This window comes from Hemibagrus wyckioides, linkage group LG05, assembly GCF_019097595.1.
Source record: "Hemibagrus wyckioides isolate EC202008001 linkage group LG05, SWU_Hwy_1.0, whole genome shotgun sequence".
NCBI lineage: Eukaryota > Metazoa > Chordata > Actinopteri > Siluriformes > Bagridae > Hemibagrus > Hemibagrus wyckioides.
In genome coordinates this window covers 16450029-16472982 of record NC_080714.1, presented here as the reverse complement: position 1 = coordinate 16472982, position 22954 = coordinate 16450029, and the positions used below count along the sequence as shown (strand labels likewise).

General features: G+C 40.1%; 1 protein-coding gene across 2 annotated transcripts in view; it reads left to right on the top strand.

Annotated features, from left to right (window-relative positions):
- The window catches only part of magixa (MAGI family member, X-linked a), a 63686-nt gene extending 40955 nt beyond the window's left edge, over positions 1–22731 (top strand). The window contains exons 12-17 of one of the 2 annotated variants that reach the window (XM_058389208.1): positions 893–1294; positions 13353–13553; positions 14151–14227; positions 16031–16174; positions 16375–16513; positions 17491–22731. In XM_058389208.1, coding sequence (XP_058245191.1) covers positions 893–1294; positions 13353–13553; positions 14151–14227; positions 16031–16174; positions 16375–16513; positions 17491–18335 — 1808 coding nt within the window. In that variant the 3' untranslated portion in view covers positions 18336–22731. Of the gene's footprint in view, positions 1–892; positions 1295–13352; positions 13554–14150; positions 14228–16027; positions 16175–16374; positions 16514–17490 lie in introns of both variants that reach the window. The other variant, XM_058389207.1, reaches the window with a different exon arrangement.
- Positions 22732–22954: the final 223 nt, after the last annotated feature.

Sequence of the window (22954 nt, the reverse complement as noted above, 5' to 3'; positions counted from 1 at the left end):
ATATTTTGTACTGTATAGTGTACATATTCTACACATATGTTAAATTGCTACACTTACTCATGTTATCTTTAAAAGTGATATTACATGGATTGTATTCTTTATAATATAATACAACATAAAGGGAAGAGAGACAAGAACAAAAGTAGGAAATATTGACCTTATAATAGCACTCATTTAATGCTCTTTCTGAATAAACGTGCATGCTGTTAAATAATCAGTTTATTTTTATTTATTTACACTATTGGTGCACATTGTTATGCACTTAAAGAGTGTGTGGCACACTTACCTGTCCAGTCCAGCGTATGCATGAATAGAGTTGTTTTGTGCATTTATATATGACTAGATTTGTTTTGTGCCTCAGGATTATATCTTATTCAAATAAAAATGCAGGTATGAATCTGCCTGAAAGGCATTCAAATCTGATTTTAGTCTTATTACCCAAACCTCTTCAGAAGGTCTGACATGCCTTTTATCTGGATATTATACAATTAACAAGCCTTCATCTCTCTCTCTCCAAACCACATCTGACAAACAAAACCCCCAGTGACTGAAGTTGGAGTGTTTAAGGAAATTGAAAACGAAATGCTAAATCTTATTCTTTTTCTTTTCCGTTTTCTTTTTCAAAACAACGGCCAAAGAAGACCATCACAGGAAATTGGTGGTGAACTGCAATGAGTTGATTGTACATTATACGTTTGACTGTGGGTGTGAATGCTTGTTTGAATCATGGCATAAAACAATCCAGATACATAGCTTATATACATATATTACCATATGTAGGCAGGCTAAATACAGAATGTAGGTAGGTGCAGGGACTGTTCTAACAGAACTTTTGCTAGCATAATCAAATCGCTAATTAGCATTTCATGTTCTCATCTGTACTCTTCTATAGGAAACATCCCTTCTCCTGTCACCCCAAACTCGTACAACAGTGTTCCTCCACCACAGGGCCCTCCAGATTTGATGTCTCCATCCTCAGATGGCCCCACAAACAGCCAAAGCACCCTATCTCCCCAGTCGCCCTCCAGCGAGCTCCCTCCTTTGGTCCAGAGCACCAGCTTTCTGGACTCTGTGCCTGTTACGCTGACCATGGAGCCACGGGACTGGATGGGGGTTGAGGACATGGCCGTCCAGGGTCCCCGTCTGCCCTCCTCTAATGCTCTAGGAGCCGTGTCCAAAATGCAGCCCGAAGGGAGAGGAGCAGTGCCTAGCAAATCTTTGGAAGTGGAGCTGAGGAGAAGGCCTGGAGAGGGTTTTGGCTTTGTCATCGCCACACAGGACATGACAAATGGCTGTAAGTGCTGCCGGCTTTTATTACTGACTCATATTCACTTCCAGCTTCATGGATCATGTTTCTGTTTTACACTGCTTGCTGGGAGTTAATGTGGCAGTATAGCAGTGATTTTTACACAATACAAAAGCCAATGGCAAAACAAGGCAATACAAGTACAAGATTTCACATATAGTGAAAGTGTGAATTTGCATAAGTGTGTGTTTTTCAGCTTCACTGTGATGGCACCCTATCCAGGCATGTGTTGTGTGTTTTAATAGAAGCTGTCATGTCTAAAATGTGTGCGATTTTACACTGTCATGGGGTGGAACCACATACGGGGTATCCCTCAAGTTGTTCCCATGAGTCCCCTAAAATAGACTCACCACAACCCTGTAGGATAAGTGGAACAGAAAATGGATAAATGCATGAATTGGAATTGAAAAATCAGAATGATTTCTAATAACTGATTACATCTATATCTGTGTTATGGGTTATAGAAGTTCTCGTAGGTGCTAAAATTCCAAGAACACTTTGATTCATTTGTTTTAAGCTTAATACGTTTTGTTCATGTTCATCCTCTAAATCTTTTATCAGAACTCCAAATAGCAATCACAAAGGAATTTGCTGGATAGATTAGCCTAACATATTTTGAATAGAAATCTAGACAAGCCAGTGAGAAAATAGTCTTGTTTGAAGTTGTACCAGTTTAGTGCAGCACCACCCTAATCCTGCTTTATTTCACTCATGCAGTACAGGAGAAACCAACAAGCCAAACAAACAGTAAATCCACTCCTTTTACATTCTTTTGTTTTTAATAAAACACAGCTTATTATTTATTATTTTTTTCCAAACCTGCGAGTGTTATGATTCATAAATTAGTGCTATATGCATGCACCGAAATAGCTTAATTAGGGAACTAATCATGATTCATTCTGATTTGAAGCTTATGCATGTGAAGGGAGGACGTAGAGGAATCCTTGAGCGTTTTACCATGTTGTGCAAGCTGAGGTCATGTTTCGCAATGATTTAATAAAGTGCACCATCATGAGGAGGCATCAGCATATCTCTGGGGTTTTTGACAACATTTGGTTTGACCTCATTCCTGGAAAAGGTGAAGTTGTTATGAAGGTTATGCAGGGTGGTGCTCCAAGATATGTGCTGTGTATGTTGCAGAGGAATTATGTGTTTAATTTGTTACTTTGCTGTACAAAAGGTTCTGGGTTCAGAGCTCACTGCAACTGTAGGGCCTTCAAGAGTGGCATTTAATTCTCACCTGCTGATCTGTGTGTGTGTGTCAGTACAGTTGTATCATGTTCACATCACACATCTGAATTGGAAAAAGGTGTGATCTCTGGCATGGTTGTTACCATGGTACCAGGTAGGCTGGTTGAGTATTTTAGAAACTGTTGATCTCCTAGGATTCTCACACAGCAACACTCTCTAGAGTTTACACAGAATGGTGTGGAAAAAAACATCCTGTGTGCAAAGGCTAAAACACCTTGTGGTGAGAAAGATCAGAGGAGAAATTCTATAATAAGTAAAGTAATAACTCTTTGCAACAATGGAGAGCAGAAAAGCAGCTCAGAACACACTAAACCTTGATGTGGATGGGCAGCAACAGCAGAAGACCACACAACCACTTCTTCCTGCCAGCCAAGAACAGGAATCTGGGCACAAATTCACTGGTCATTTTCTTCTGACATCTCTTATCGACAAGGTGTTTCCACCTACATACCTGTTTTTTCGTTTTGTGCACCATTCTGTTTAAACTCTAGAGACAGTGGAAGTCCCCGGAGATCAGCACTTTCTAAATTTCTCAATCCCGCCCGTCTGGCACCAGCATCCATGCCACGTTAGTAATGTTTGATGTGAACATTAACTGAAGCTCTTGACCTGTATCTGCATGATTTTATATATCGTTCTGCTGCCACATTATATATAAGATTAGATTCTGCCTCAATCAATGTAGTTAAAAGCAGCTGTCTATTTTATTACAAATAGTAATAAAATTGCATAGATGAATTGGCATCTCCTTTAGGAATTTACCCGCATTATAGGCAATAGCAATTTATCTTGATTAGGTCATTATTTTTGTGCCAGATGGGCAGAACGCTCTGATATTATGACAGATGTGAAAGCAGATATGCGGTAAGAGGCATGGCTGCATTACTGTATCACTCCTATATCCTCATATATCATTTTATTTTACTTAGCGTGCTGTCACATTACTGTACCTGTTTTCTGCATTCTGTCACGCTCGATCTCTCTCCCTTCACCACACACTCGTACATACATAGACAGATATACAAACACACACTTCACTGTATCATTGCTTTTCTCTTTAAGTCCATCTTTTCTGGACAAGCCTGCTTATTGTTAAATCTCGCTCTCCTTTTTAAACCAAACACATAAATACCCCAAACTGTGCCTCTCCCTGCTGTCTACCTCTGTTCCTCCCACCCCTCGTCTCTCTCTCTCTCTCTCTCTCTCTCTCTCTCTCTCGCTCTTTCACTCCCTCCCTCCTTTCTCCCCCCTCCACACAGTTTGCACACTTTTACCCATTCCCCATCTCTCAGTTGCACTCGCACAGTGCAGGAGTGTGTACCGCCTCTGTCTCTGTCCGAAAAGAAATAGCCCTAGACGTTTCATTCTGCATTCTCCTTCTTGAACTTTAGGTAGCTTTAAACCTGAGTGGTTAGGACTCTTTGGATTTGAACTCTTTAATCATCTCATCAAAACACCATGTTGGAGCGACTGCAGTCTGCTATGAAATCTGTCAAGGACTCCAAACGTAAATACTCCACTAATGAATTCATCATTTTCTGACTAGGTTTTTATAGATGCATTTTATATAGAACTATAGATTTATAGATTTTTCTGACAAATCTTTACTCTGTGTTTTCTTGTACTTTTGCTCGTTTGTTCGTTGCTCCTGATTCAACATGCTGTGCATACATGTTGGCATGGGAACTTTCAGGATGTGCACACAACATAGATTTGCTTGTTGTGTGTGTGTGTGTGTGTGTGTGTGTGTAGAGAGAGAGAGAGAGAGAAAGCATTGTGCTGTACAAGTTGTGAGCCACCACCATTGTTACAGTGATCCGTGTCCCTTTGATTTCAGCCCAACTCTAATTGTGCAGCTTTGCTGAACCAGAACTGAATACCTGAAATATTTCCAGCTGCCTCTTATAGTCATGAATGGCCTAATTCTTTGCCTCTGCATTAGAGAGGGATTTAAGCTCTTTCATTAAACCATGCTGATTCCAGAATTTCTCGAAAACAGCCGGCCAGAGTTTCACGCGTAGGTCACTTTAATAGTTACCTCTTGACCAGGCTTCATGTAAAACTTGGCAGCGTACAAGCTTGTATGTCTCGTGTGTGTTTCGAAAGGTGAATCATTAACAGAAAAAGGTAAGAGTCTTATGATCCATTAGACATTTTAGCAGTCACGTTAACTTTAAATGGATTGATTTATGATGTTTAAGAATGGGTTCACCACTAATGGTTCACAGAGTTTTCACAGTGAACAATTCTCGAGCTCTTTTTCATGTCTTAAATTACAGTATCCACACATTTTTCAAGAGATGAGAGTTTCATGTAATACATACAGTACAAGATAGAAGTTTGAACAACTTATCATGTGCGTGCTCATGTGCTCATGATCTCATTTAAAGAGAATGTTCCCATGAACAGAACCCATGAAAAGAACATCTAATTTGGCTCTACCTGACATTGCATAAGCAGGGGAGTACTCTATTCACCTTAGTGTAATGGGCAGAACAGTTGCTGTATATCTTCATACACAAGAATCAGATGAGTCAGATGTTCACAGGTCAGAGACGTGTAGTATTTCATGTCTTAGGCTCTGTACTTGGAAGTGGAATTGTTGCATTTGGTGAAATATTATTCAGATAATTAAGTTTTCTGCCTCTGTTTCCCCAGGGGAAAGAAAGAAAGAGAGAGAATGTGTGTGTGTGTGTGTGGGAGAGAGAGAGAGAGAAAGAGAGAGAGAGAGAGCACTACTAGACCTAAACTAGACTGAATAATTAGGTTACACAGACAGGTATCCTCTTGAATAATTGTGTTATTCAGTTGCTTCTGTAATATACTCTAATATTCTGTAGCTTTATTTGTTGTGTTTGCAGTGAAGCTTGAGATGTTATCATGCTAAATATATTTACCATCTTTGAAAAGCAAAATTATTGTCTTATAGTTTGTTATATTGTCCAATAATTAAATCAATTACAGTGTTGGGGTCTTCAGAAAAAGATTTATATATATATATAAGATATATAATATTTATATGATTGAAAATTGTGGCCCACCAACATCTAATTCTACTTCTCTTTCACAAGCATTCAGACATTCTAGCCCAAGAAGCAGTGGTTTAGATTTAGAACATCTATTTAAAAGGTGTGATATTCTGAGTTTACCTGAGTTTACAGAATCACTGACTACACTTTAATGCAAATAAATAGACACACAGACAAGGAAGACCATCCCCTGTGCATTTAAATGCCCTGTGGCTCTGTAGTCACTCATTACAATTTGAGCATTTGACCACCGGATCTGCATTACACAGACATGGCCTCAGAACAGAGGATGAACTTATGGGGATTTATAGTGACTATCTATTATCAGTGAAGACCCAAGAATGTACATTACAGATCTGGTATAATGCAAACAGTACAGGGGAACGCATACTCAAACATACACATTTACACACACACATCTCCCTTTCATTTACATTCACATTTCTGGCATTTGGCAGACGCCCTTATCCAGAGTGACTTACAGATTATATAATTTTTATACAACTGAGCAATTGTGGCTTCAGGGCCTTGCTCCGGAGCCCAGCAGTGGCAGCTTGGTGGACCTGGAATTCGAACTCACAACCTTCCAATCACCTATCAATACACACTGAAAAACATTAAATGTAAGTCTCAGCCCGTATAAGTGCATGCCTCAGAACATATAAGTGCATGCCATCACTGGAAGAATATTAACACATAAAGGATGCACTACATCGATATTCCCATATTGCAGGTTCTGCAGTTTATACCTGCGTATGTGGGTCTACATCAATCACTGTTCATTATCCATGTCAGACAACAGCATAATGTTCATTCTGCTTTAAATGCCACCATGAGGAAACACTTCTTCACTGTACTTGTGTAACTTGTCTCCAGCACACACACAGGCACAAACTGATAACTCTGGAACTTTTGTAGCACGTGTAAAGCTATGCTACAACACACTTCTACACGGTTAGACTCTGTCAGCTCCGTCAGAGGAAACCTAGCCAAGCCTCCAGGCACATAAACAGGTTGAATGCCCCGAATAATAATAAAAAATCTTCACTGTAGACATGCAACAAATTTTAAGGCTGTTTGAGGAAATGCCAGGAAAAACATCAGAACACTGTTGCGGAAAAGCTTTGAAATTTCACTCTATTGTTTCTCAGATCTGCAGGAGTTTCTGATTGTTTAGTTTTGCTGATATTTTAGGCTTCGGAAGTTTGTTTGAACTTTTGTTTGAGCTGGAGCATGTGGGTGTGCTTATTAGGAGTCCTAGAAGATCGTAGTGTTTAAGAATATTTTATGAAAAGTATTCGTTTCTTATGGTAAACTGGTGAGAAAATTTTACTGGTTGTAAAATAAAGGAGATTTGGCACATTGCCTACCCAAAAGTAAAGAGGTTTTTCTTGTACCATGCACCAGCGACACCCATCTTGTAAAAAGAAGGCTGAAACACAACTCCACATATGTACAAATACTCCTTCCACTTTACACCATAGCAAGGTCTCTGACCTAAATCTCAGACCTGTAACTGTAATACCTCGGTAGATGTCTTTTGGGGTAAAGGGAGCAGTGCTTTATAAAGCTGCACAGCTCGGTACAAGCTGGGACAGGCTAATTTTAGACAATGGGTTCTTTTCGATACTCTAATTATTGCCTCCTCAATTTGTCCATCTTACATCCGGTCATACTTCTGTGCCTGATTGAGCTAGAGACGGAAATGTTATATGTAGTATAGAGCTGAATAACTGCTATGCTTGATTTAGATTACTTAAAGGTAAACTAGCTACTGTTACAATAAAGGGCAGTGATGTGGTTTTTAGGTACTTTGTGAAATAGCTAGCAAGCTGCATTTCACGCTTCTCTAAAACGGGCCAGCCTTCACTCCCCACGTGCATCAGTGAGCCTTGGTCACCCATAACCCTGTCACCGGTTCTCCACTGTTCCTTCCTTGGACCAGTTTTGATAGATACTGACCACTGCAGACCGGGAACAACCCACAAGAGCTACAGTTTTGGAAATGCTCTGATCCAGTCGTCTAGCCATCACAATTTGGTCCTTGTCAAACTCACTCAAATCCTTACGCTTGCCCATTTTTCCTGCTTCTAACACATCAACTTTGAGGACAAAATGTTCACTTGCTGCATAATATATCCCACCCACTAACAGGTGCCATGATGAGGAGATAATCAGTCTTATTCACTTCACCTCTCAGTGCTCATAATGTTATGGCTGATCGGTGTAACTAGATTGCTGAACTTTATGTGTTCCTAAAAAGGCTTTTTGATGTGGCCCACCACAATCACAACCAATAAATATCGTCTTTGAGCTAACTCCTCAAAAATTATTTCCATATTATTAGTTTTAAATGCATTTTTGGCTGTTTGTAATAATGAATGTAAATCTGTACACCTCATTCAAAGTAAGCCAAACCTTTGAGTGGTACTGTACAAGCCCTTAATGAATAATGAACTCAACATAGGAATTTAACATAAATAATATATGAATATTATCAATAATAGACAGCATGATGAATAATGTAGATTTTGGTCAGAGTGTAGATAGAAGCATGCGACTTTCCCAACTTTTTTAAATGATCAAGCTCTTTCTTATGTCATGACAAGCCTCTGATTGTCAATACCTAAATAAACACGCTATTTCTTATATCTTTGCAATCACAAATAAGGAGATGTAGCTGCTTCTTCAGCAGGAGTTAGTAGGTGTCATGTAACACTACTATGTTTTAGTCCATGAAATGATCACCATCTGGCAGTTTCATTAGGTTGCATATATGCAATGTATAATAGAACAAAGACAGATGGCTTTTTATACGTGGGATTTTTTACATAGTGTCCAGTCCTAGCATGCAAGTGCTTACATTTAATGAGTTTCAATTTATTACTTCCCAAAATAGATAGTTAAATCCGACTAGGGCTATTTTTGTTAACGTAATGCTCTATAGCTGTAATAAAGTAAGGCACCCATCTGTGCTTGTATTTTTTATTTGGGAGAGATGTGTTTCTTCTGTAGAGCATGCCTTTCTTTAACGTCATGCTATTTATTGGCAGCATGCATGGACTTCTCTGGAGCATAAGCATGCCTGCAGTTTGAGTATTGTTTGGAGCTGTTCAACACGAATGATTGAAAAGGCTGTGATCTAGCTTACTGTAAGCAATAAGTTATGTTATAGCATTTTGGAATTTGGGGCAATTCTCACGGTATATTGCAGGTGATGGTATAATAAATAAATAATAAATCTGAACATGAGCTTTTGCTGTTAGAAATCAGAGGCACAACAATTGATGTGTCTGATAATTAAAAATAAAATTAACATTTTCCACTTCCAAAATTCCACTTCTAAAATAATAATCCGTATCAATAAATACCACACTGTGAAATCAGTGATATTGTCTAGTGCTATGAAGCACTAATTATTATGCTTAAACTAAAGGTCTTTAGTGATGTAATACTACTTAGTTATATCTGCTGAGAAGCCACATAACACAAACTGTCCTGTATTGCTGTTGTGTTGTGTTGTGTCGGTTAACGTAGTGCGTACAGCATATGTAAAAACACTGTCCACATTATTGTTATTGTGCATTTAAATTTGGACATTTATTCTTGTGTTCAACAGCCAGCTCTTGTGTGAACCACGTGAACTGCTTAACATGTTAGTTAGAGCAATATCAATATTTTTTACTGGGTTACATACATTTAATTTAAACATAGGAAAATTGTTGTCATACTTTCATCTCTTTTAGTCCCATGCACTGACCACTGTAGACAGGGTAACATGCCATTTGTGCAAAAACTTCTTTGCTAAAATTTCAAATAGCACTGATTCCTAATTAAATCAGTTGAAGGTTGTGGTCTCTCTTGGCCTCACTTGGCTGCAGGCAGGAATTGTCTATGCACAAGCAGGTCAATCAAACCAAATCAATTAATCATTCAGCCTTGCAGCCGGGACTCATTCTGCTGGTTATGGGATACAACATATGCCACATGAGATTCAAGATGTATTCAAGATTCAAGATTCAAGAAGCTTTTATTGTCATTTCAACCACATACAGCTGGCGCAGTACATAGTGAAATGAAACAACGTTTCTCCAGGACCTGGTGCTACATAAACATACAACAACAAGTTCAACACAAAACAACAAACAACACCACAGAGCTAGGACAGAAGTTTGTCTTAGCCACGTAAAGTGCACAGTGTGCAGCTAGGTGCAAACAGAGCATAGACAAGACAGTGCAAAAAGACAATAAATACAATAAAGACAACACAAAAGTACACAGGACACTTAGCGCTGAAAAGAAATAAAAGAACGTGTACTGGAATGTAAGTGAAATAAAATAGATAAAGTGAAATGATGTAAAAGAAAAGTATTGTGCAAAAATATTGTGCAAAAATACACAGCAGCGGTTGAGGTAGTGCAAATAGAATAAACATAAATATAACTTTAGCAGCGGATGACAGGTAGAGGTAGTGCAGTAAGTAATGAACAGTATAAATTGTGTGTGTGTGAGAGCACTGGGACAAAATAAGTACCTGAGTTTTTTTGCAGATGGCAGCAGTGAAAGAAAATCATTATATTTGTTTGAGTCCTCGCTGTTTGGTCATATTCTTATATTCTATAATGATCCGCTTCTTGGGATTTGGACCCTTGCAGTTTTGTGCTTGTGGTAACCAAGGTGTCAGTTTTAACTATCAAAGTGTGTTGCTGGTTCTTTGTAACCTTTGAGTGATTAGTGGCAATGAAGGTTAGCAGGTCAGGACAAAGATTAGAGAGAGCATAGCTCTTCGTTGAAGGGCATTAGTCATGATGCTTTTTAGATAGTGGATGTAATGGGCTAGGGAGCATGGGTAAATTTAAATCACATTAACATAGAATATGAATATTTTTAGGGAGTTCATGTTCATCCCTGAGTACATCATTAAGAATGGCCTGGAAGGCAGAGAGAGTATCGGTCTCTCTTTAGGTACTGTATTTTGGTTCAGGCCTCAATAATCTATGCAGAGACAAAGGCTCCCTTACATCTTGTGTATAAAGACGAACCTTACAGATGCAGCAAGGTGCTGTAGCCTTACTAAAAGCCAGAGCGATATATTGTTCCATGGCTTTGTGTAGTGGGCAGAGAGATTCGTGATCAGAATGCTATGGGGCAGTGGAGGTGGGATGCATTCCATCCTGGGATTGTCATTTCTTGGATATTTTCTAGACTCTATAGAGGTGTGGTACCTAAATGAATTGATTGTTGTAGGACACTAGCAGTTCTCAGTAAGGGGACCAGTCTGTTATTTCTTATTCAGTCCAAAAGATTCTTGGGTTGTGATACTGAGACTAGGCTAAATCAAAGCACTCTAGGTTTATAAAGGGGATACTGTGACCAATGGACCATGTTGCAAAACATATGAAGCAGACAGACAGACTCAAGTGGAGGTGTTTGGTTTGTCTGACACTTTGCTTTTAGCAAAACCAGAACTGCTAGACAATACTCAAAAATGTAAGCCAGACACATAGTCAGACGAACAGCAAGAAGGTGTAAACTAAACCTGACCAAATCAGCAGTATGGAATCAGGTTATGGTTACATACACAGCGCTGGAGCAATGAGAGTCCTGGTTATTTAAAGGGAGTAGTGTGATTGCAAGTATTTGAGTTCAATTCGTAATCGGGTGACTTTATAGTGCAAGAGAAACTTAACTGGAGGTCATATGTAGATTTTGTAGCCCCGGGAGCACAGGAGCTTAAACTTCAGGAGTTAACTTTAGTTAAATAATTGCCGTTTTGAATCCGGGGATATGATTACTTGCTGGATTTGTTATTTAGGGTCTTGTTTTAAAATGGATTTAATGATATGTACATGCACACTGGTGTCTGAAAGTCTGAGTCTATAACCAAGAACTGATAAATATATCAAAAAAAACAATTTTAAATTACTAACTCATTAACATTTGGGTGATTACTAACTCATTAAAATTACTAAATTTGGGTGCTTTAAATTTGGGGACATTTCTTTGTACTGGACTTTTGGGCTCCTTCTGTATGTCTTCAGACTAAACAGAGTTGTTAATGTTTGTTTGTGGGAATGCTTGTGTTTCTATTTTATTTTCATACAGCTTTTCACTGGCAGCTTGCATTTGTTGGACTCAAACAGGAAAAGTGAGAACTGATTGAACGATACACTGCATTGTGCCAACACCTGTCTGAAATACTGTATTTCAGACAGGTGTATACACTATCACACCTATCACTTGTTCCTTCTCAAAAGGAGGATTGAATGGCTTATTCGGATCAAGTTCTCACCACCTTCACATTCTCACTGCAGTGACACCAACTTACAAATTTGGCAAAAATACAACCTACAGGACAACAGACTCTTTATGCACATCATCCATAATAAATTTGTGTCTGAAGAAGTTAAATATCCAGTTGTGTTGTGTTCCGGTTCAAGCTTCACTTCATGACATTATCAGACACGCAGCCTGCATTCTATTATTAAATCTTTCATCAATTATTAGCGGTGCTGTCACTGTGTGTGGCCTCTTTGGTGGTTGATGAAAGTATTTTGGACCACCCTTGCCGAATATTGATTATGTATGCATGTCCTCATAGAAGGAAAGAAGCAGACTGCAGATCCTTTAACCCTTATGTTCCAGACTCTGATTAGTGGTGCATGTCCCACTGAGCCAGGTCAAGAGTGCAGACAATGTCAACTTTTTGTTTGAGCTTGTTACACTCAGGCTAAAATAAACTGAACCCTTGTACTAACAATACAAGTTTATGTGTATATAACGTTTCATAGTGCAAAAATTAGTTATTATATTAACCTTTTTTAGCACTCACTGGTAAAAATAAAAAAATGGGTTAGTTTGACCCCAACAGAATATACTAGTTTATACCTGAGCACAGGTTTGTATTGAAGAATTTTCTTTTGCCATTTAATTATTGGCAGTCATCATGGTGGAATACATGACTGGAATACGTGAATAACACTGTATATCTCCTCATCATGGCACCTGTTAGTGAACATTTTGTCCTCAAAGTTGTTAGAAGCAGGAAAAATGGCCAAGCGTAAGGATTTCAGTGAGTTTGACAAGGACCAAATTGTGATGGCTAGACGACTGGATCAGAGAGCATCTCCTAAACTGCAGCTCTTGTGGGGTGTTCCCGGTCTGCAGTGGTCAGTATCTATCAAAAGAGGCCCAAGGAAGGAACAGTGGTGAACCGGCGACAGGGTCATGGGCGGCCAAGGCTCACTGATGCACGTCAATGAAGGGAGTGAAGGCTGGCCCGTGTGATGCGATCCAACAGATGAGCTACTGTTGATCTGAATTGCTGAAGAAGTTAATGCTGGTTCTGATAGAAAGGTGACAGAATACACAGTGCAGCACAATTTGTTGTCTTTTGGCAGCAAAAGGGGGACCAACACAATATTGGGCAGGAGGTCATAATGTTATGCCTGGTTGGGGTATGTAATGTGTGTGTGTGTGCGTGTGTATTTATTGCAGATTTGTTAAAGTGCAATAATACATTTACAGATGCTCTAAAAAGAAAACAACACAAAATTCTGTTAAATGTTTAATAGCATGAGGTCAATGACTTTTTGTCAGTTTATCTCTTATTTAAAGGGCTTTTAGAATTCCCACTGATTACAGTTTCCTTTAAAAGCATGTTAAAAGTGGCATTTCATGGAAGTCAAGGTATATATACTGAGCAGTTTGACGCATGAACACTAATTAAGGATTCTCTCTCTCTCTCTCTCTCTGTCTCTCCCCAGCATCGTCACTGTTCTCTCACAGGTTTGTGACCGTGCGGAGGGGCAGTCCAGCAGCACGCAGCGGTCAGATCCAGCAGGGTGATCATCTGGAGGCAGTGGAGGGCCGCTCTGTGCTCACACTGCCTCATAGAGACCTGGCGCAGATCCTGCGGCGAGCAGGAAACACACTCCGCCTCACCATCATCCCACGTGCCAACAACAGTATGCTTATACTTCTTGTCCAGTTCGATACTCGATCAATACTGTACAGTGCTCTCGGAAACAGGGTCTCTTCTGATTAGCAGCGAACTTATCGGTTTAACAGCTTATCTTTGTTTGGTGGAAGTTTAAGCTTGATTTATTTTGAAGTAGATACACAAAGAGTGGGATTAGAATCGCTTTCTGTATTTACAAAAAGTCTGTTCTTTTTAATATTTGCATTCCATTGTGGCTTTCAGGGAAAAACAACCCAATTGGTGAAAAATATATTTAAACATGTTCATTAGGGAAATTATAGAGTACCTCCTGTGTCTGGAAACAGTTCTTCCCGCTGTGCTTTGTGTCGAATTTGAACTTTAAAATGGGTCATCTTGTCCCAAAAAGAACAGAAGAGAAACCCTGAACAACAACTAATGGTTTCTCAGTGGCAAAGTTTGCCCTGTTACAGCTAATATTTGTACTCCAGTTTACCTTTTTTATCATTTCTATGACTCAGGGCAGCTTTTTGTAGAACAGTGTGTCCTCCAGAGGGCACCAGTGCGTCATTTGTTAATGGATTTTTTTTTTCTTGTGACATTTCTCTTTTTCTTTCTCTCTTAGATGCCTCCAACCTGACAGAGTACACAGACTTTGATGCAGAAAGCAAGTTAAGAAAAGGGCACATAACCAGACAAAAGGTGACTTTCATATGAGCTTAATATAAACCATGGTATCATAAATAAATTCTTTCATAACAGTGGGTGAATGTCATTTCAGTCAGCGAGCTACCTAGCAACCATTATTTCTCAGAGACCAGAGAGGGAAAAAAAACTGTAATCACATTTTTTAGATTTTAGAACACATATTGGGGTTAGAGGCTATATATGACAGATTAATTAACAAGAGGCCTGCCTTTTATAACATGCAGATATCTCGTCAGTATAATCAACTACACCTAACGCCAACCCCCAGCAAATTACATGACCTGGTCACATGCCTCACTGATTACTCACATGTTTTGTGTTTCATTATTTAGTAACACTGTTAAAGTTCCTCTTTCTGTGTTTAGTGTCAAGCTTTTATCATGTATCACCTTTATTGTGCCAAATATCCTGTATGTTTTGTATCCCATTGCTCATGCCCTTGTTTTTGCTTTTGTTTGTTTCCATGACAGGATTCTTGTTGCTATTTTTGTTTGTGGTATTTGTATTTTCTTTAATAAATAGACCCTACGCTTGCATCTGCCTCCTGTCTCGGACAGCAGATATCTAGAACGACTGCTGAAGATTGCAACTACCTTGTTGTAGTGAAGCTGTTTTGCTAATTCCTGTTTGCTTTTATATTAGCTTTGGTAAAATATATAAAATGGGTTAGTTTGACCCCAACAGAATATACTAGTTTATACCTGAGCACAGGGTGTGTATCGAATCATTTTCTTTTGGCATTTAATTATTGGCATTAATCATGGTGGAATACATCGATCAGGCATAACATTATGAGCACTGAGAGGTGAAGTGAATAACATTGATTATCTCCTCATCATGGCACCTGTTAGTGGGAGGGAAGCAAGTGAACATTTTGTCCTCAAAGTTGATGTGTTAGAAGCAGGAAAAATGGGCAAGCGTAAGGATTTGAGTGAGTTTGACAAAGGGCCAAATTGTGATGGCTGGACGACTGGATCAGAGCATCTCCAAAACTGCAGCTCTTGTGGGGTGTTCCCGGTCTGCAGTGGTCAGTATCTATCAAAAGTGGTCCAAGGGAGAAACAGTGGTGAACCGGCGACAGGGTCATGGGAGGCCAAGGCTCACTGATGCACAGGTGGGAGCAAAGGCTGGCCCTTGTGATCCGATCCAACAGACGAGCTACTGTTGCTCAAATTGCTGAAGAAGTTAATGCTGGTTCTGATAGAAAGGTGTCAGAATACACAGTGCATGACAGTTTGTTGTGTTTTGGCAGCAAAAGGGGGTTAATAAGTTATGTTAATATAGAATGCTGTTTTGACTCCATGCACAATTATGGACAAAAGTTTGTAAACACCTGAACATCACACCTATATAGGAGTCTTCCCCCAAAATGTTATATTCTGTGTCATTACAATTTCCTCTCACTGGGACTTAGAGACCTGAACCTCTTCCGGAATGACAATGTCACTGTTCACTAAGAGAGGCCCATAAAGAATGGTTAGAGTCAAGGGTCCGGCACAGAGCACTGACCTCAACCCCACTGAAAACCGTTGGGAGCTGGAACGTAGATTACACCCCAGGCAATCTACACCTGGCATCAGTGTCTGACCTCACTAATGCTCTTGTCACTGAATGAGCAAATCCCCACAGCCACACTAAAATATATCTAATGGACGATTAGAGGAGAGGAGGTTATTATAACAGCAATGAGGGCAGTATCTGGAATGGAATTTAAAAAAAAAAAACACTGTTATCTTGTTCACATTTTCTTTCCAACTCTCTCTCGCTCTCTCACTCTCTCCCCATTTCTTTCAGCAGGACCCTCGCTATTACAGTGTGGATCTGGAGAGAGGCCCGACTGGTTTTGGCTTCAGTTTGAGAGGGGGCAGTGAGTACAACATGGGATTGTATGTGTTGGGGCTGATGGAAGGAGGACCAGCATCTCGCAGCCAAAAAATACAGGTATACATGCACACACATGACACGTACTGTACGCATCATTATATACCTCATCCTTAACACAACCTGGAACACTTCTAATTACAGTAAATTCTCCCAGTATAATTCAGCACAGTATAGCATGGGTTACCTTCTTGGTAGGTGGCGTTTGCTCTCTAATTTGCTCAGTAAATTGTTCAGTAAGGCCTGTCTTATTGTTTTAGGTGAGTGATCAGCTGGTGGAGATTAACGGGGACAGCACAGCAGGCATGACGCATAGCCAAGCCGTGGAACAGATCCGCAAAGGAGGACACCGCATCCACCTGGTCCTGAAGAGAGGAAATGGATATGTACCAGACTACGGTAAGGAGAAAGGGACATGTAGGCATTGCCCTTGGTATTTCAGTACTCTTCTTTTGGTCTTAGCTTGTGTGGAGGGAATCTCTCTGTTCACTTCCAGCACGATGGGCAACTTTCTGTTCACCTTTTCCTAACTATGCTTTGGGTTTTTTCTTCTTTGTCTTGTCTGTTTTTCCCCCCCTTATTTTTTTCTATCGGTCTTCCATGCGGCTGTCATCCCCCCTCCCCTTTCTCTCTCCCTCTTTTTCTTTCTCTCTCTATCCCTCAGTGGAGCTTTCCAGCTTATCGCTCTGCATGACCAACTCCAAACAGGGCGAGCCTTGCTTCTATGTCATCGGCCGGACAGAAAACACACGGTTGGTAGCTGTTCCTATTAGCTTTGCCTGTTTGTTTTTTTTTTTAGGTTCCCTTAGTTTCACACCGGGGTTTTTGGCTTTCTTTTCATTTTCTCCCTGCTTATTGTCTATAAGTGACTGCTAGAGATGACCTGTCACCTTCATCTTGTCCATTCTGTACACTCCTTGACACCACTCACTTAACAGTAGACAGATTTGGGTTGTTTTTACTTAAATCCATCATTGCTTTCTAATGAAGTTAATGTTAGTCCAGTGAAAGTGCAATCTGCATATACAGGGTTCGAATACTGTACCTTCATTTCAAGTGGGTTTTTATTGTCATTCCTCTATATAGTTTGTATACATTGGAACAAAATGCCATTTTTTCAAGCCCATGGGGAATAATGTGGCATAAACTGTGAAATACTGCAGTGTAACAGCAACGAGTATAACGAGTTAACAGCAACGAGTTAAAGTTAAAGGAGGTTAATCCAGTTTGACAGTTCAATTCATAGCATTTCTTTTTACTCATTTGTCTGTTCACCTCACATTCATTCCAGTCTACTATGCCAGTTTGTTATAGCATGAGCTCTCATATGGGTAACTGAGTGTGTCTTATCAAATACACCTCTCTATCTCTCTCAGGCCATGAAGGTGGAGCAGCCTCCCCCTCCTCCTTCCGCTCTGAGGAACCGGGTGAGTGTGGAGTGGCTTTCTCCCTGCCGAGGAGCATTGAGAAAGGCGTGGACAAAGAGGAAGAGAGACGAAAGGGGCGGAAGAAAGGAGGCAGCAGCCGAGGAGGAGCAGAGGAGGAGAGGAGAGGCACTCCTGAGATTGAGCGGGCTTTGGGCGACTTGGTTAGCAACACAGCGAGCTCCCACTCAGGGAGGAAGAGAGAGAGAGAGAAACCAAGGCAGAGTACAACCAAAAAGTCTCCAAGAAGTACAGAGGGGGTGGAAGAGGACATGCAGCGAACAGAGAGGAGGGAGAGGGAGAAGGAGAAGAGGAGGAGTTCTGGAGGCAGGAGGAGCAGAGTGAAAACTGGAACTCAAGAGATAGAAGAGAGAGAACAGGAAGAGGAAAGGGAGCGGTCAGATTCAAGAGGGAGGCGGAGGAAAGATGAAAAGAAGGAGGGAAAAAAGCAAGGAAATATAGAAAACAACAACAATGATGTCTCTGAGGGCACAGAAGAGGTCACTGGGGTCACACAGAAAGCACCCTTCTCCTTCCTCATGTCTTTGGATGACGAAGGCAATCTTTCTGACGCTGACTCTGCACTCAGCATTTCGGAAGTCAGTGTGTCTGCAGCTAGCATCTCGTTCGCAGGGGCGCACTGGCCCCTTGACCCCAGAGACCTCAGCAACCCCCAGGAGATCTCCACTTCCCCAAACCTTACCCCGGGCCCATGGCTAGTCCCCAGTCCCTATAAACTCTCTCAGGTCTTAGAAGGTAACAGGTTGAGCCAGCATTCAGGAGGCCTGTGGTTCTGAAAAGCTTACTCTCTCTGAACTCTCTCTCTCTCATACACACACAGACACACACACACGCATGTCATTTGGAGACCAGCACACCACCGTCATCCCACCAGCCCTCCTCCATCTCAAAAAAACAAACAGCATCTGCGTTCACATTTTTAAGACGAGCCGCTTAAATTGCAACCAGCGCCCGTGTCTGCGGTCCAGGCGAACTGAAATGACCATCACCTAAAGGCCAGTGAAACAAAAGGAGAGAGCATGCTGCCATCATGGGATGGTTCTGATTGGTTGCTACACTGCAAGGCAAATCCATATGCGTGTATGTATTCATAATGTTCATAGCATGTACAAGTTCTTTTTTCTTTTTTTTTAAATCTTATGTCATTTTGACATTTTTTTTTTAATTTTGATATTTTTATTTTCTTATGAATGCATTAAGATTCTATTACCGAAAAAAAAGAGGAAGATTTATTTAAGATCTGTATTAGCTGCTTGCTTTTCCGTGACCAGACTGTAACCCTCTCCCCCACCGAGTGTGTCAATCTAGCTGTCCGTGCTGGGGAAAGGACGGGGAAAGAACTGTTTTATTATGAGGCTAGCGAGCCATCTCAGACTTCTCCAGGTGCCTTCTGCTTCTTTAGCTGGTGTTTACCAAAAAAAAAAAAAAAGAAGAAGAATCTATATAATATAATAAAAAAAATTTATCAGATAAAAAAAAAAAGATTAAATGAAGTAGCAAAGTAGAGAGTGTGCAATTAAGCATTCTTCTGCCTCTTGAACTATAAACCTTTGCAAGACTCAGTACACAAGACAGAGGAAAAAAAAAATATAAAAAATACTGCACACATTCTGCAACCGGTCAGCGAGTCATTACAAGTGCCTCATGTGATATTCCTTTACGTGAAACACTAGACTTCTGTTTTAGACGTCTGTGTTGAATTCAGGATCCCGGAGCTTTCGTTTCTCATGTTTCTCATGTTGTGTTAAGAATCGGCGTTTCAGAGCCGTTCCAGATTCCCCAGCGCATTTCAGAATCACAGAAAAAGAAACCAACCCGAAGGCCAATAAGATCCCCTTTGCTCAGCCCTCCTCCAGTCTGCATCAAGACTGCTGTTGCCACATCTGCCACTCACTCTCTTAGCTTCACGCGTCCATCCCTCGTTTCAGGAGATAAAAAAAGGGCATTTTGATACTGGTCTTCTATGCATTTTGTAAGACTTACTGATCAAAATGGCGGAGGCGTTTTTTTCGTTTTTCTACTGAGGCCTAGATTGGGAATATTGTGTACTATCGAAGCGCAGGTAGTTTGCTGGGATGTGACTGGTATGGAACATAAGGGAAGACTTTCTGAGGTCATCTAGTGTCAGACGTACTGCAGCACCAGCTTATATGCATCTCTCTCTTTACCTCTGACTGTCTAAGCAATAAGAGGCCATCTCCCTGTATCCTGTTTCAGAATACACGCCGTAACTTTACACCCACCCCCCCACCCCCAACAAAATTCACTACACCGCAGTATTCAAATAAGTCGATTAAAAAAAAAAAAAAAAAAAAGGACAAGTATTTCTTATTTAAGATTTATAACACAGGTAGATGCGTATGCGGGATATGTCACGTTATTCATGCTGTATGTAATAGCATGTCATGAGCATTTCCAAGGAGTCCAAATGTATTCTAAGAGTATAAGTGAAGTTTGATGAGCTATTTAAGTTCACTGATCTAATGGAGACTTCAACCAGCCTAAGTGTTCACTTTGTATTTGATTCCTAAAAAAAGGGCAAAACTGCATCGTCGTGTTTGTATTGAATTGGGATGACGTTTGGTAACTTTTTTTCACGTCAGAGAGACAGTACTGTAGCATATGCTTCTTGTAAAGCAAGACTATTGTACATAAAGACAAATCCCAGAAAACTTATAGGCTTTACACCAGAACAATATTATCAACCCTAGTCTGATTTATCAGCTACAAACATATCAGAAATACTATATGTAGCACAGATTATAATATCCTTCAAGCTATGTTTACAATAACTTATTATACCCTGGCACAGGAAAACAGGCAAAACGTGCCATCTTCTTCCATGATGTAACATGATGTTCGAAACCTATTGAAAATATTTCAAAGTTGCATGACTGTTAGATGTACTCTACGAGCATCACCCTATAGAAATATTTGTTTTTGTTGTCCTGACCCCCTCTTTTGACACTTTGTCCTAATGTAACGTGGTGAAATGTGCAATGCTTTTTAGTGAACCCCCTTGAAAAGAAATCTTAGCATGGTCAGACCCTAGTGCTTATTTTTTGTAACAAACAATTAAACAGGCTCCTTGCTTTAGATCCCTCCTTCACTTTAAAAACTAAGGCAAATAGTCACCCACAGTGCCAGTGTATAAGTATGCGGTTATAAACAGCATGCCCAATAATCACCACGTCGAAGGCGTCTCGTCCACCCATCGATTTACTTACAGCTAGTAGCCCCTTAGACGGTCAAGTGTAGGTTGAAAACAAAAAAATACCCTGAGGTTGTCTTACAAGAAGGAGCCATAATATGAGCCAATCATTGTATTTAACAAACGGTGCCATGTTTTGATACTATAACTTCTGAGGTCAATCTACTCGGCAGTGCTACTGCGCTAGTGAAATGCTAATTAACGATGTCATCCTCGTTCCCTTTGCAGAAAGGAATAAGGCCTTTGTTCTTGTATGTTTTTTGTAAGTGTCGACAGTCGAAAATGTCAAAATGTGAAAGTTAAGGTTCAGCTTTGAATTTCAACTTGAATTTATTACATTAGCCTTGTTAAGGAATCAGCCATTGTACAGAACAAATGAAAAAACATTGCTTTTCGCCCACTAGACTCTATATTCTGTAGACAGTAGTTAGAGAAGTAGCAGGAGCAGCTGGACAGCTAGGAGAAAGATGACTGAAGGAGAGGGCACAGCCGGCAAAGCAGCACATTTCTGCAACACTTTTGTTTAGTTTTGTTTTTTACACACTGGAAAACCGTTGCAGGAGTGTACATGCTTTTGTACATGCTTCAGTGGCATGCTGCTTGCAGCCAAATTAGACATATATTGCGCCCTGATGTGCGCATGACTGCTGCCGCGCCGCTTGCCGTGTGTAGCTGGTTTAAAAACGCTACAATGATTAATGCTTCTGGCTTGAAATAAGGATGTAACCACACTATCATGGGTTGTATGGTAAGAAACAAATTTGTCAGTGTAAACGAGCTTTCGGGGTTACAAACATACCATCGCAAAGTAGGGATGCACCGAGATTTCCACCACCACCTGTAAATGAATGGTGCTGACAATTTTTGACTGAAAGAAAAAAAAAATCCTCACTTTTAAGACTGAATACAACAGATTATTTACCAAAAAAAAAAAACTATTGTAGCTAATGTCAAGAATCTAATAATACACCACTGACATTCATGTAGTGAATTGCCAGATTAAGCTGGATCCCCCACATGGGGATTTTTTTTTTGGACTCAATTCAGTGGATCCAGTCTGGAAACCCTGTATCTGTTTTACATCATTTGCGTGCACCATGACACACACACACACTCTGTTCCGTTTTCTAGCACTACCCGTACTGCACATGCCAATGATGGACACTTATTTGTATTTGCATGTGTTTTTTGCAGTGCTGGATTTTTTTTTTAAATGCTACCTGCTATGCAAATGATCAGTGATGTTATTTCATCACCATGTACTGCTTGGGTTAATTATTTGAACTTATTCCAAAGCATAAATAAAAAGGTGAATTCTTTAAAGCAGTTCCTACAATGGTTTAAGAAAGTAAACGGATTTTTTTAAAGAAAAAAAAAACATATATCTATATCTGACTTGTTCAGTCCAATGTGTCCTAAATTCTGGTCTCAGACTGGACATTTTTTTTCGGTGCATCACTACCTCTAAGATGTAAAAGGCTTGATTAGACTAAAATACTTGCATGCTTGATATAGCACACTGCTCCTGGTTATATCCTAAACCACAGTCATTACTTTTAAACCTAGCCAGAAATATATTAATATTATTCCTCCACAACTACTGCCCTCTCCTTTGTTTTCTTTCTTCTGCTTCAGTTATACAGGAAGAAGATGTAGGCAGATTTCTTTTCTTATTTTATTTGTTAACCAGGTCTCGGATTCCCTCCTCCTGACTTGAAGCTGAACAAGTAGCCACTGTTCCCGAGCTGCGGGTTGTGCAGCAGGAACTTTGACTATTACCTGAGGGTGTGTACATAGCAGTCCACACGACACTTAATAGTACAGATGTACAGGTTTTTATTCGTTGCTCTTGATATGTATGAAGATAATTGTATTGTTTTTGAATGCATCAACAGGGAGTTTTGAATTATGAACAATGAAATAATGACATGCAGTTACCACAATAAAGTGATTAAACTGAATGGTGTGCTCGTGTTCACTGATTCATCCTGGCGTGTTTGCTGAACACGATTGTTTTTGCTAAACTACTTCCGAAAGAACGGCTCTGAATAATGCAGTGCCGCTTTTGCATAGACGTGTGAGGATTTACTCCGTTCAGTCTGTTTTTTATTTTGATCTGGCATGCAGTTATATTTCAACTCAAAAATGAATTATCAATCACGTTATCCTTAGTACATTCCTACG